At 41.5% G+C, this 15,134-nt stretch overlaps 1 protein-coding gene across 1 annotated transcript in view; it reads left to right on the top strand.

The window, feature by feature from the left end:
- wdr11 (WD repeat domain 11) overlaps positions 1-15,134 on the top strand; it is an 88,799-nt gene that overhangs the window by 15,228 nt on the left and 58,437 nt on the right. Inside the window, exons 3-6 of the mRNA XM_061910726.1 lie at positions 4,290-4,443; positions 4,682-4,855; positions 5,029-5,230; positions 8,997-9,162. Coding sequence (XP_061766710.1) covers positions 4,290-4,443; positions 4,682-4,855; positions 5,029-5,230; positions 8,997-9,162 — 696 coding nt within the window. The remainder of the gene's footprint in view (positions 1-4,289; positions 4,444-4,681; positions 4,856-5,028; positions 5,231-8,996; positions 9,163-15,134) is intronic.

Raw genomic sequence — 15,134 nt, 5'->3', positions numbered from 1 at the left:
TGATAAAATGTGTCCAAGCTCACTGCGGTAAAAATTTGCTCTTCAAATCAGAATCACACTGTAAGTCTGTTATTTGGATGTTGCTGGGCAGATCAGAGGCATTCACTGTGAATGGTGAGCAAACAACTTTGAAGTCTTTTTCCACTTATCAAAAAATCTAAAAGTGTTGCTTAAACTCCCTCAGTAGTGCCGTTATTTTATCTTTAAACCACTTGTAGTTTGTGGCATGTTGAGTCGCACACACATCTTTCAGACAAAGAAAGTGAGGTGCGTCACCATGTGCGAGTTGCGCCTCCCACTATGACTTCAACTTGAATGCACATGTTGTCATAATACTGCGTGACAACTTTATTGCTTTTTGTTCAACTTATTTAGGTGCTCTGTAACATCCACCATAAATGCAAGGTTATGTATTTATTCTGTTGACTGAAATTCTAACTCCGGTTTGCCCTTTTCTTTCATGAAATGTTCAATTTCCATTCGAAAATCCAAAAAAAGGCCTCAGCACAGCACCTCGATTTAACCATCTTACCTCAGTGTGGTATGGCAGGCCTCGGTTGTGCCCGTTCTCTCTGAGGAGGTTGTCAAAGTGACAGTGATTCAGGCCTCTGGATTGGAGGAAATTAACAGTTTGGACGACCACCCTCATGACATCGTCCATCTTTAATGACTTGCAGCACAAAGCCTTCTGATGTAAAATACAGTGAAAAGTCCAAAAATTACGTCCTACATTTGCAGTCTGCAAATGTAGAACTCCTCCGTGACGGTCAAAGCGTCATCATCTTTGTGGATGAATATGGCCATTCGTGCCACATCTTTAATGCCCGTGCTTTTATCAATTGCAACTGAAAACCAAAAATGTCTTTACTTTGTGCTTCAACTGAAAGATTAAAAATCGTGTCTGCAACTGTATTTCTTGTCAGGCTGATATTTGCAAAAGCCTGGCGCTTTTTAGGGCGCACAATCTCTGCAGCCTTCAGCATGCATGTCTTTACAAATTCACCCTCACTAAAGGGATTCCAAACCACTGCGATTTCATTAGCGATAATTAGTTTTCACTGTAGCGTCACTGGCTTCTTGGCTATGAGTAAATACAGACTGCTGTTTTTTTTCAGAACTGCCAACAATTCATTCACCTTCTGTCTTCTCTGTTGTCCTTACAAGTGGTTGTATTTGTTGGCATGAAGAGTCTCATAATGGCGACAAAGGTTATATTCTTTCAGTGTGTGTGAATGTGAGTGTGAATATTGTCTGTCTATTTGTGTTGGCTCCGCCATATGGTGGCGACTTGTCCAGGGTGTACACAGCCTTCTGCCCGATTGTAGCTGAGATAACCTCCAGCATCCCCCGCGACCCCAAAGGGAATAAGTGGTAGAAAATGGATGGATGGATGGAATTTTGAATGTAAGAAAAATCTATTTGTGTGATCATTGTATCCTGCCTCATGAATGATCCTTATTGCTTTCTTCTGCAGGATGATAAGTGATTATAGTGTGCTTATGTAATTATTGCCCCAAACTTCTGCTCAGTAGTGCAAGTAAATGGCATTCATATCACTGCATGACAAAGTTTTAACCTTCTCTACCTATGTAATAAAATATAACATTCAGCCTGTTAAACATTCTGCAATTGCGGACAATCAATCAGAACAGGTTATTGGGTAGAGTGTCCGGCCTGAGATCGGTAGGTTGTGAGTTCAAATCCCGTCTGAGTCATACCAAAGACTATAAAAATGGGACCCATTACCTCCCTGCTTGGCACTCAGCATTAAGGGTTGGAATTGGGGGTTAAATCACCATAAATGATTCCCGGGCGCGGCACCGCTGCTGCCTACTGCTCCCCTCACCTCCCAGGGGTGATCAAGGGTGATGGGTCAAATGCAAAGAATAATTTCGCCACACCTAGTGTGTGTGTGACAATCATTGTTACTTTTTTGTTTTTTATTAAACAATATACCACAGCAAGGTTAATACTGTTAAGTGAACTATAATTACCCAATGTGGGCTGCAGAGCGCAGTGGCAGGCATGCCTGCAGTATTAGACCTCTCTCAGTGGTAGCGAAGAAGCATGGTCCATAACTCTTCAGTAAAGTTGAGGTTAGTTGTTTGGCAAGGCCATTCCAAAAGGTAAATACAGTATTAGCCTTCCTTAACCTTTTCAAAACCATTTTGATGTGTGTTTGGGATCATTGTCTGGTGGAACAAACAATTGTATCCAAATCTGAGATGCATTTGAAGGTAGTCTTCCCTCTCCATTATTCCATCAATTTTGTGTAGTGCACTAATGTCACTGGCAGCAAAACACCTCCAGAGAATGATACCACTGCCACAATGATTGAGAATTGGCACAGGGTTTTTTTAATCTAAAAACTAAATATGGATAATACCTACTAAAACAAGATCTAGATGACATGTCGTGGAGTGTATATTGTAGCGTCCCGGAATAGTTAGTGCTGCAAGGGATTCTGGGTATTTGTTCTGTTGTGTTTATGTTGTGTTACAGTGCGGATGTTCTCCCGAAATGTGTTTGCCATTCTTGTTTGGTGTGAGTTTACAGTGTGGCACATATTTGTAACAGTGTTAAAGTTGTTTATACGGCCACCCTCAGTGTGACCTGTGTGGCTGTTGATCAACTATGCCTTGCATTCACTTATGTGTGTGTAAAAGCCGCATATGATATATGACCAGGCCGGCACGCTGTTTATATGGAGGAGAAGCAGACGTGACAACAGGTTGCAAAGGACGCCAAAGGCAATGCCTTTAAGGCACGCCCCCAATGCTGCTGTCCGGGCGGAAGTCGGTAGAGAGTCAGGAGAATGGATGCCCCGGGAGATTTTCGGGAGGGGCACTGAAATTAGGGAGTCTCCTGGGAAAATCGGGAGGGTTGGCAATGTACAGTCACATAGTTTGAAGAATGCACTCCCATAACAAATATCCAGGTTGAAAAATACAGTACTGTTGCCAGAAAGTTATAATGGTAAATTGACCCACACACAATACTGAAACATGTAGTGATGTGATAAGGTATTGCCAAGTCTTAATGTGCAGATATAACTTAAGAAGAATTGTGGGTGTCAGCCTAAGTAGGTTTTTGAGTATCATTTAGAGAATCTTTGCAAAAGTTCATTGTTAGAAACTGTTTAATACTATTAGCAGGAGCAACACTTTTTGGGACTTTTAATTTAATGTTGTACCTTCAATGTTTGAGTAGCAATTACAAATACTTGCAACCACCTCTGAGCATGTACATGAAGCTGATTATAAAAACAGCCCTAAGGTTTCAGAAGCAGTTCTACCCTGCAGCAGTGTAAAGCTTGGCTATCTGTTTTTTTTTCTGCTTGCTATTTCATTTTAAACATGTGTACACAAACGGGCAAATACACATCAACATGAAAAGCTTTTTCACAGATACATTGATTAACAACTATTCAACGCACACTCATATGTCTGTAGTACAAACTCATTTGTATAGCTGTATGGATGAAGATGTAGTAGTAGCATACCACCAGTGATTCATTTTGTCTCCAGAATCCTGACAGGTTACACTTTATCTGTTCAATAAATTGTGTGTTATTTTAAAAGAGAAGGTCACAGACAACGTTATCCAAAAGTAGTTTGGAGTTACACCACAAATAAATCCTTAGCTGGTAAGCTAAGTTAAGCGCAGGTAATTGCTCTGTGTGGATTTTTCAATTAAATTACGGAAAGCAGTAATGTAGTCTGTAAGAACTTAACTTTGCATGAGTACTTTGCAGCTGTGAGACCTGTGCAGGAAAACCAATCATAGTTGTTTTACTTTAGTACCTTTGAGAAATACACGTTTTCACTGACCAACAACCTTCATATCACAACACCCTCACTCTCAAATAAATTAATATTTTTTCATTTTAATTCATATGTCCAGAGGACTACGTGTCCATGCATGCTGTCGCATCCTGATAGCCAATTTCCAGGTACTGTTGAAAGGAGGAAGAATTAAATGTCCAGCTTCTGATGTTGTCTAAAAGAACCAAATGTATTTTTTCTCAACCCTATTTCTTCTCGGTCTTGTCAACTATGTCCGACATAAATGCAGACCTCCTTGTAAAGGGCTGTATTATAGGGTAATATTAAATACTTTGTCACTTAAATTCATTTTGCACTCATGCACATCTACAGATGTGGACAAGAGCAAAGCCTTTGTAGATACCCGTGATTCACTTTGTGGTCATTATATGGATCAACAAATTAAGTAGTTCCTATAATGGCTTGCATCAGAGGCGGTTGACTTTATTGTTATTTTTTCTCCAGGTGAAGTGGTCGAGAGAAAATTACTACCATAACTTGAGCTCGCCCTACTGTTTGCGACTGGCCTCAGGAGATGCCTCAGGGAAAATCATAGTGTGGGATGTCGTTAGTGGCACTGCCCATTGTGAGATACAAGAGCACTCCAAACCCATCCAGGGTAAGATATCATTGCTATTTTTATAGCAGGCTAAAATGATTCTGTATCCTGGGGTAGGACATTATGGGCCAAGGCCTGCCAAAATACCAGTATATTCTGACTAGTAAATCTTAAATTTTGCTCAATTTGTTTTCATTACAAGACTTTTGCTATCATTCTGTCAGTCCTGCTGCAGATATCAAGCATTAATCTTCTTCATTAATTCTTATCTTGCTGGCTTCCCCTCCTTTCTTTTCAGATTTGGAGTGGCTGTGGAATCAGGATGTGTCTCGTGATCTGTTGTTAGCCATACATCCACCCAATTACATTGTTCTGTGGAATGGAGACACAGGAACCAAGCTGTGGAAGAAGAGTTATGCTGAGAATATCCTGTCCTTTTCTTTTGACCCATTTGACCCCTTCAACATGGCATGTATGTGCCGTATTTGGCTTTGTGTCTTATTTAAGTTGTATTGTCTAATATGTAGTTTATTTGTCTTGAAATAGCGAATTGTTTTTTCACAAATGACTAATGCATAGTATCTATCCTCAATTTGTCCAATGAATACATTGTTTCATGAAGTTTAATTTCAATTTTGTCAACAGTGCTGACGAGTGAAGGAATAGTCTTTATTACAGACTTTTCTCACGCAAAACCACCAGGAAGTGCGGGGAAAAAAGTTTATATTGCCAGCCCCCATGCAAGCCCCGCCCACACCAAACCTGCACCCACTGCTGCACCAGTTCCTACCGGTGCCAAGAAGGCTCTCAACAAGGTCAAAGTGCTAATCACAAATGAAAAGCCCACGTAAGAGCCACCAGTTTGGATATGGAAATATTATAATGTTATAATACAGTTGTGAATTTGTTTTAATATGCTCCAGTTTTAATATGATTTGATGAGGCGCTGTCCGCTCTGCCGCTTTGCTGCACCTTTGCTCCAGCGGCTGGCAGCTTGGGCGATAGGGCAGCGGCTTGTGAATGACTGCTATCGGGCATCAAGATGCCCACCACCCTGCTTCACACTCCAGCCAGACTCACCCAGCTCTTAAAGCCAATTCTTGTCTTAAAGTTATGGATCCGATTTGGAGACTTCTCTCATCCGCCTTGTTCTAGCATGTGATGCCAGAAAAGTGGCGATTGCTAAAGATTGCAGGGAAAATCAACTTCCTCAAAAATTCAAAAAAGTGGTCAAATATGACTTTTGTGTCTGCATTTAATTTACTAAATGCGTTAGGATGCGTTCAACTTTTGTTTACAATTAGCTAGTTTGGTGACAGCTGGCGGAACTTTTTTTGTGTCACAGTGTTGCAGCCAAGCTAGACAATCATTGGATAAATGCTTGACTTTGTCCCGCCCACGTATGCTGAACCAATAAATAACCCCTGATTTCCACGGAATGCGGAACGGTCGCACTCTTTTCGTTTTTATTCAAATCGATGTGTCAGTTTTCACTCCCTGTTGAATGTCACCGACATGTAATTGCCTTAAATCAGGGGTAGGGAACCTACGGCTCTCGAGCCAGATGTGGCTCTTTTGATGACTGCATCTGGCTCTCAGATAAATCTTATCTGACGTTGCTTAACACGATAAGTAATGAATAATTCCGCTGGTAATCACAATGTTAAAAATAACGTTCAAAATATAAAACATTCTCATGCATTTGAATCCATCCATTCGTTTCTACCGCACCTGTTCAAGAAGTCGCATTAATGGTCAAAAGTGTTTTATTTATTATTGGTTAGCTTCAGAATAACAATGTTATTAAAAAGAATAAGTGACTAATTATACTCTTAAAAATGTTGGTCTTGCTTAAAAATGTATGCATTTAGTTGTTGTAATCAGGGAAAGTCCAAATAAAAGAGAAGGCGTAGAATTCTCTTGTTAGTGAAGGGTACAGGTCTGCGGGTTTCTCCTCATTGAGCTAAAATGAATCCTGTCTGTTTAATTCCTTGCTTCTTGTCTGTTTAATAGATGTCATCAGTGTTTGAACCTGACAGCTGTATTCGGTGTTAAAAATATTAAAATGGCTCTCACGGAAATACATTTTAAAATATTTGGCTTTCATGGCTCTCTCAGCCAAAAAGGTTCCCGACCCCTGCCTTAAATATACGCAGATCTTCTATTTTCTACGGACGCTGCAACAAATCAGTTCAATTCAGCTACAATCTGCTAGTGTTGGACAGGAAGTCATGCACAAACACAAAATGTAGTATCCGGTTTCCATTTAAAATAAAATACGTTCTTTTTAAGGCGGATCGTATTTTACACTTTGAAAGGTAACAGACATGAAGTCAATTTGTCAAATGTGTTCAGACTTAATTTTGTTGCCACAACTGGATGAGGACAACTGGATGAGGACATGCTGGTACTGGATGTCCAAAACGAAAGAATAATGTACAGGCATATCCCAGGCAGCTAAATGGAGATATGGACGCCTGTGTCAAAAAATCAGCTCGGTCCGCGGCTGTTCAGTATTCAGTGGAAATTCGGGGTAAGAGTCATTGAAAGGGGTTCGGCGGGCTTCCGCATGATGATTGGATAACCAGTCTGGACTAAATCCCTTTTTGATTGATAGCAAAATTAGCGAACAGACTTGTTTTGAAGTGCATATAATTTATTTTTAGCATTTAAAAAAATGGTGTATATTTATACATATGTATATATATGCATCATCAACAATTACTCAAATTATATGATGATGTGACATTGGCCACACCCCCACTACCACCACATGTATATTGCAAGCTGAGGGAAACCCTGAATTTGATTTTGAATGAACCCTTTGGAACGAATTAATAACAAAAACTAAAGTACCGTTGTAATGGTTTAATAAATGCCTAACAAGACACAGTTTCTATAGCTACATAATGGAAAAGAGGGTCCAAACCTAATATTTCAATAAGTAAACCCGAGTAGTTTTAACATAATGTACTGTATATAATGACCATAACAGTACAATTTTCGTACAATATACCAAACGTGTCTCACAAGAAAGAATTGCCCTCAAATCCCTTTAAATGTATCATGAAAACGAATTACATTTTTTTTTCCACACCTTTTTTACTGGCTTATTTATAAGAGTACCACCCTGCTTTCTCTGTCTACACACCCAGAAAAAACAACACATCCATTAACCAATCATCTTACTTGCCTGCATTTTTTTACTTCTCTTAAGTCCAGTTCATGTCTGTGTTCTTTCATGTGTACTCCAATTACAATTTAAAATGTGTAACGCGCTCTCCGCCTTCTTTTGGTAATGTTGATAGTGCTAGATAAATAAGAGTCTTGTGTCATTTTCAGTGCTCTCATCATACACATTTATGTCATGTTTGTGCATACGTTAGTTATCTCTGTGACTAAAGCAGGAATAGGTTTTAAAATTATACTGACTGAATCTTTGATGTAAAGCTTGTATTGGATCGGTTTTGATTGGTCAGGCCAGGGCGTAGCACAAAATTGTAGGCTACCATACATAAACTAATACAATCATCCCGCTTCACACTTGTTATATTGTATATAATTGTCATCGCACATGTAAGCACAAAGCATTGTCTTACTACTGCTATTAAATACATTGTCTACTACGTCACATCAGAGCCAACATGCGATGTTGAAATTGGACATCCAGTGTTTTGCCTCTGGCCCTTCTTTTCTCAAGATCTGTTGCTTTTCTCTTTGCATATAAGACTTAGAAGTCTTTAACGGTTTCTATCCAAAGCCTTCTTTTGTGGCTCAGACATTTCAGGCGCAATTGCTTCCACAACCAGCATCATTGAGGTGCTAATCGTGTGGAGCTAAGCAACTCTGAAATATTCCTCTTTTGAGTAATTTTTCTCTTCAATGCCTTCACGGTATAATAACAATCTCTTTGGTGTTTGTCTCTGCTGTATTGTGATATTGCATTAAGATCAAGAGGAAGGAAGCAAACTTGATAAGTTACAGCTCAAATCCTTACCCAACTAATTTAAAACATACATAGTTCATCATTTTCAAACTCCTAGACAGGAATTTGCCTGCAAATTTGCCCTAGAGCAAATTTTCAGTTTCCCACACCCCTTGACATTGAGCATTTCACTTTGTTTGCTGTATGAGAACAAATTAACATCAACTATAGCAATCTGTGTCTTGGCCACAGCATTTATAATTTTCACATGCAGTATGCTCCGCTGTCTAAATTGACAGAATATGTTAACATGGAATTAATTTCAATGTTTAACACCTACAACATATGCCATCCATATTTATTTAAGTATGGGTAAAATCATTTTTAAAAGTACAAAAACAACAATGCAAGCTAATAAATAGCCTAATGTTTAAGAACTCAATGTGTAATGTGATCTGTAAACAATAATTCATTCATTAAAAGAGCTGTGAAAGTGTATATTAAAAATGTGTTTACGAGTTAACTTTCAATAAGGTCATCTGTCCAGGGTGTACCTTGCCGTCTGCCCAAGTGCTGCTGAAATTAACTATATTATCCTTAAGAAGATAATGCATACACAAACATTTTGATACGTTGTATCGCCTCCTTTTTTTTCATTAACGTTGTACTTCGGGTTTGTGTCCTGTAGTACAGAGGCAGTGACGTTAAACGACTGTCTACAGCTGTCTTACCTGCCTTCCAAGAGGAACCACATGTTGCTCCTTTATCCCAGAGAGATCCTCATCCTGGACCTAGAGCTCAGCCAAACAGTGGGAGTTGTGGCCATTGAACGTTCTGGAGTGCCCTTCATCCAGGTGAGGATTACCTATATCATTCATGTCGTAAAAAAATTCTGTGAGGTTTTTGTGCAATTACATTTTCTGTGAACCCCCGTTATATAAATCAGGCTTGTTTTTTGTGTGGGATTAATATATTTGAATTGCCAGTTACTTTGATTTTTCAAGGTCTGAATACTATTAGCTCTCTGGATTTCTTAATTTAAAAAACTGATATGAAATAGCCTTTGGTATTTAGAATTTGTTTTTTTCTGCCAGTTTGGTTAGTTAAGGTAAGATAAATGAATCTGTGATGGTGGTGTTAAGCTACAACATATCTCATACATCACTGTCTTTCATTCCCCTTATAAGACCCCCCTTCTCTGGTTTTATTCCATTATTCTCCAGGCTTTACTAAAGTCTGTATTTTTATATGGATGAATCTTCCAAGAGAGCAATTCCCTCTGGCACAAATGATAAAGATGCCTACTTTTCTTCCTCTCTCTCAGTGCTCACCTCATCACTGTGAAATGAGGGCCCAGCAGAGCAGGGCTGCGTAGTTTACAGCAAAATGATCGTACCACCGCACTTAATATATGATGTCTTGTTCATTCCCAGTTTGATTCAGTACCACCAGTAACCTTTGGTTGCCAATTCTCCTTCGACAAGAGACTCGTTTTCTAATTGGAAATAGATTAAATCCGGTGGAAAGGTATATTCATCAAGGCTCTAGAGCAAGTTGTCTTGTTCTGTATATTGTACAGTGTTTTGTATTTCTATAGTGTTTTGTATATTGTACAGGATTGCTTATTATTTTTATTGGATAGTAGTCTGTTTATTTCAGTTGTTAGATTTTTCCTTTATTACCTCTTGTGTTATTTATTTCATCCCATATTTGTTCCCACTACCGCACCTTAAGTTGGAGTCTTTAATCTTGTTATATGCACAAATAATGACAATAAAGTCCATTCTATTCTATTCTATTCTATTTTATTCTATTCTATTCTATTCTATTCTAAGTAATTGAATATAAACTGTCTCTGAACTAAGCTTGGACTCTTTACGAAGGTATATGAAGCAATTAGTCTGATTTATTCAATAGACCTCAAGACATGCTTTACTCCGTCATTTTGCTTCTAACTGTACCAATGCTGAATATGGATTCTGGATTTCACTCAAAAGACCAGACCGTCATTTGTTTCCTTTTATTTTCCTTTAGTTTGCAACAATTTCTTCAAACAATGAAACAGCTTCTTTTGCCTTTTGTAGCAGCCTTTAGAAGCTTTTAGCAGCCTTTTGTAGCTTTTAGGCGCTTTTAGATTCTTTGGTAGCTTTTTGCAGTCTTTAGGAGCTTTTAGCAGTCTTAGTTTAGCTTTTAGGTGAAAAACCGGCTGCCCGTTCAGCTTTTGGTTTTGGTACTTTTTTTTTGCATAACTCTCGGTTATCGTCAAGGATAGTAAACCTTCTTCCAGTCTGCGCCGCAGTGCCGTCTTATGCACTCATTTATTAGATGCAGTAGACGCAGCTGTCTAATTATCAGGCTCGTGCACGAGCAGGGGACACGGGAGCGCGCTGCGCTCTACCCGCGCGTGAATGTGAATAGAACGGCTCTGATCATCAATCAATCAATCAATCAATGGTTATTTATATAGCCCCAAATCACAAATGTCTCAAAGGACTGCACAAATCATTACGACTACAACATCCTCGGAAGAACCCACAAAAGGGCAAGGAAAACTCACACCCAGTGGGCAGGGAGAATTCACATTCAGTGGGACGCCAGTGACAATGCTGACTATGAGAAACCTTGGAGAGGACCTCAGATGTGGGCAACCCCCCCCCCTCTAGGGGACCGAAAGCAATGGATGTCGAGCGGGTCTAACATGATACTGTGAAAGTTCAATCCATAGTGGCTCCAAGACAGCAGTGAGAGTCCCGTCCACAGGAAACCATCTCAAGCGGATCAGCAGCGTAGAGATGTCCACAACCGATACAGGCGAGCGGTCCATCCTGGGTCCCGACGAGCGGTCCATCCTGGGTCTCGACTCTGGACAGTCAGTACTTCATCCATGGTCATCGGACCGGACCCCCTCCACAAGGGAGGGGGCGACATAGGAGAAAGAAAAGAAGCGGCAGATCAACTAGTCTAAAGAGGAGGTCTATTTAAAGGCTAGAGTATACAGATGAGTTTTAAGATGAGACTTAAATGCTTCTACTGAGGTAGCATCTCGAACTGTTACCGGGAGGGCATTCCAGAGTACTGGAGCCCGAACAGAAAACGCTCTATAGCCCGCAGACTTTTTTTGAGCTCTAGGAATCACTAATAAGCCGGAGTCTTTTGAACGCAGATTTCTTGCCGGGACATACGGTACAATACAATCGGCAAGATAGGCTGGAGCTAGACCGTGTAGTATTTTATACGTAAGTAGTAAAACCTTAAAGTCACATCTTAAGTGCACAGGAAGCCAGTGCAGGTGAGCCAGTACAGGCGTAATATGATCAAATTTTCTTGTTCTTGTCAAAAGTCTAGCAGCCGCATTTTGTACCAACTGTAATCTTTTAATGCTAGACATGGGGAGACCCGAAAATAATACGTTACAGTAATCGAGACGAGACGTAACAAACGCATGGATAATGATCTCGGCGTCTTTAGTGGACAAAATGGAGCGAATTTTAGCGATATTACGGAGATGAAAGAAGGCTGTTTTAGTAACGCTTTTAATGTGTGACTCAAAGGAGAGAGTTGGGTCGAAGATAATACCCAGATTTTTTACAGAGTCACCTTGTTTTATTATTTGGTTGTCAAATGTTAAAGTTGTATTATTAAATAGAGGTCGGTGTCTAGCAGGACCGATAATCAGCATTTCCGTTTTTTTGGCATTAAGTTGCAAAAAGTTAGCGGACATCCATTGTTTAATTTCATTAAGACACGCTTCCAACTGACTACAGTCCGGCGTGTAGAAAGAGTCACACCTTGTTTTGCAGACTCGAATGATTTTGTGATTTATTTTATTTTATACGCTAGGCTAAGCCACAGCGCCTCATATGTTATTTTTTTTTTGTAAACTGAATTTAATATGGAAAAACATGAGAAAAAAAGTGTTTTCTGACATATAAACAAACTGGCTGAACTAAAGCCGAATTATACAGGTTACTTGGGGTTGCCAACGTGAATAGAGGTGCTGATGTGCTTTACCCTAAAATATATATATATTTTTTTAAAACGGGGTTTGGCTGGTTGCCAAGTCGCCGCGGTTGCGAGCTCGCGCAGCAGCTGATGGGACAGCTGTTCGCCGCTACACGTCCCACTCAAGCTTTCTTAACTTATTCCGAAAGGTTGCAACTGAAAAGGTGAACAACTTCTAACAATTTAATCACTAGGAGCACTGCTCTTCTACAGGTAAAACAACTAAAAGCCGCCTGACATCTCTGCGCAATACCAAACCATTAGACCTCTCTTTCCGGTCACTAGAAACTGTGGAGTAGATCACTGGCTGCTGATGGTGGACTGAGGCACAGTTGCCTGGAGTAACAAGAACATCAACATCTCTGACAATGCCCTTTAAATCAGGAACTACTTTGACAATTCGACCAAGTCTAAACTGCCCACGCAAAGCCTTCTGATCACAAAGCCAAACATCACCAAGAGAGACATTTATTTCTGTAGCATGCCATTTCGATCTAACAAAAAGATTTGGGCCAGCAAGCTGGCACCATGCTTTCCAGAACTCGTTGACTTGGACTTGAATATCTCTGAGGCGCTTGTAGGGATAGTTCTGGAACTCAAAGGATTTGAAGTCACCACTGTGAGATGCTCGACCCAGGAGGAGAGAGTTTGGTGTCACGTACTCCACATGGTTCTCCCGACTCTGGATCCTTGCATCAATAGGACGCTCATTTTCCAGGTTAACTGCCATTTGGAGGGATATGAGGAACTGGCTGAAGGTAAGATTTGTCGTCTTGCTCAGACTTTGAAGAGCCCTCTTGGCGACCTTCACGGCAGCTTATGCAGCTCCATTCCAATGTGGTGAGTCGGCAGGGAGCACTTTCCATGTCCAGGTGGTACCATTCATCGCTGTATACTCCTCCAGGCTTGCTCTGTCTAGGCTTTCCAGGAAGGCATACAAAGCCTCCAACAATGACTTTGCCCCAATGAAATTGGTCCCAGTATCTGACCAAACCTTGAGGCAGTGGATCTCTGGTAGGCCATCAGGAAGCCCTCTGTGGACATGCTGTTGACCATGTCTATGTGCAGGGCTCGGCTCGCCATGCAGCAGAAGATGACCCCCCCAGACCTTCATGAATACTCTCCTTTTGACATCGTCCTTCTACAGGTAAGGTCCAAATCGGTCAACTGACATGAACTGGAATGGCGCAGCAGGTCTTGTTCTCTCCACTGGCAGGTTGCCCATCACCTGTTGACAGATTCGAGCTTTGGCCTTCCTGCAGTGGACCCACTTGTTGACAACTTTCTGGGCCAGCCGTCTGCCTTGCACAACCCAAGCCCTCTTTCGCATTTTGAGTACCGGCAACGCCTTCATGCCCTTCTTGGTGACTCTGGCACACAAGCAGTCCCCAGCCATGTGTCAAATGGGATCAGTGGAAAGGTCAAGCCATCTTCTTTGAAGTGCTGGATTCTGCCTCCGCATACCAAAAGGCCACTTTCCTCATCCCTGTATACGACCAACCGGTCTGTTGTGGTGCTGGGAAAGGTAGATTTTGCTTGTGCCGCCAGACTGAGGTCTCGGAAGGCGTCCTCTTTCTCTGCCACGGTGACTGTGCCATCGACAGGGACTGCCTCCCACTTTGGTCTTCCCCTGGCTGTGCCACGAAGAAACTTCTTTGCTGCGCTCCAGACCAGTGCTAGTGACTTCTCCAATCTGGTCAGGCTGCTGAATGGCTGGATATCCATCAGGCTCGTGACTACAGCCCCGGCAGGAGGTCTGTGCAGATCGGCGGGGCTTGAGATTAGTTCCGGTTTAGACTTTATCTTTCCTCCAGCACTGGTCAGGGCAGCAACAAAGGCGTTTTTCTGGATGCGAACAAGGTCCTATCTGGCTTCAACAGTAACATATTTGGCATACTTCACTGGCCACTTATTCTCTGAGAGACTTAGGAACTCAGGACCCAACTGCCACTTTGTGCCTTCGTCCAGGTTCTTGGGACTTGCCCCTCTTGAGATCATGTCTGCAATATTGAGGAGCCCAGGGATCCACCTCCAGTCTTGGACATTTGTACTGCCTTGGATCTCTCCAATTCTGTTGGCAAAAATGTCTGGTAGCTGTAGCTTTCCTGTTGGATGTCTCCCAAAACTGTCTGGTTGTCGACCAGGTGGTACCAATTTTTCAGACGACCTGCATTGACTGCTCCGCAGACTTCAGCTTTGACAGCATCCTCTTTGTTGTCTAATGTTGTCAACCTGGCTTTGGCTTCGACCAGTCGTATAATCACGTCCTCTGGTAAAGCCCATCGAAGGTACAGTACGGCACCGTAAGAGTGTTCACTACCATCAGAAAAGGTGATACCTCAGGGCTTGGAACACAGGTCAGGTGGCGTCACGGCTCTGATGAATTTCAACTGGCTGAGCTCAACGTAGTCTTCAAAGAGACAGATGGCGTCTTCGCGGAGGCTCTCAGTCAAATGGCATCCCATGTATCTACTTCTGGACCGTAGTTGACTTTTGCTTCCTGGAAAGCTCTCCTTAGAAAGATGGCTCCCTTCTGTTTGACAGTAATTGCAAGACCAAGGGGATCGTATAGCCCAGAAACTTGACTGAGGAGCTCTCTTCGGGTGAGTGGATCTGGAACCTACGCTCTGATTTCTTCTCTTGGCAGGTTTTCACTGAATCTCATTTTCTTTTTCTTTTTGGAGTAGTTCACAGCTACCATCGAGTGAAGCTTTTCACTGACAGGATCATATCCAAGGCCCAGGGCTTTATTGTTCCCCTCAGAGAGTTGGTTTGGGAGGACCATCACTGTGGGTTCTTCCTTCTTTAAGTGGCTTGATTCTGA

The sequence above is a fragment of the Nerophis ophidion genome, linkage group LG09 (genome assembly GCF_033978795.1).
Source record: "Nerophis ophidion isolate RoL-2023_Sa linkage group LG09, RoL_Noph_v1.0, whole genome shotgun sequence".
In the NCBI taxonomy this organism is placed as follows: domain Eukaryota; kingdom Metazoa; phylum Chordata; class Actinopteri; order Syngnathiformes; family Syngnathidae; genus Nerophis; species Nerophis ophidion.
This window is presented reverse-complemented; position numbering and strand designations above follow the sequence as displayed.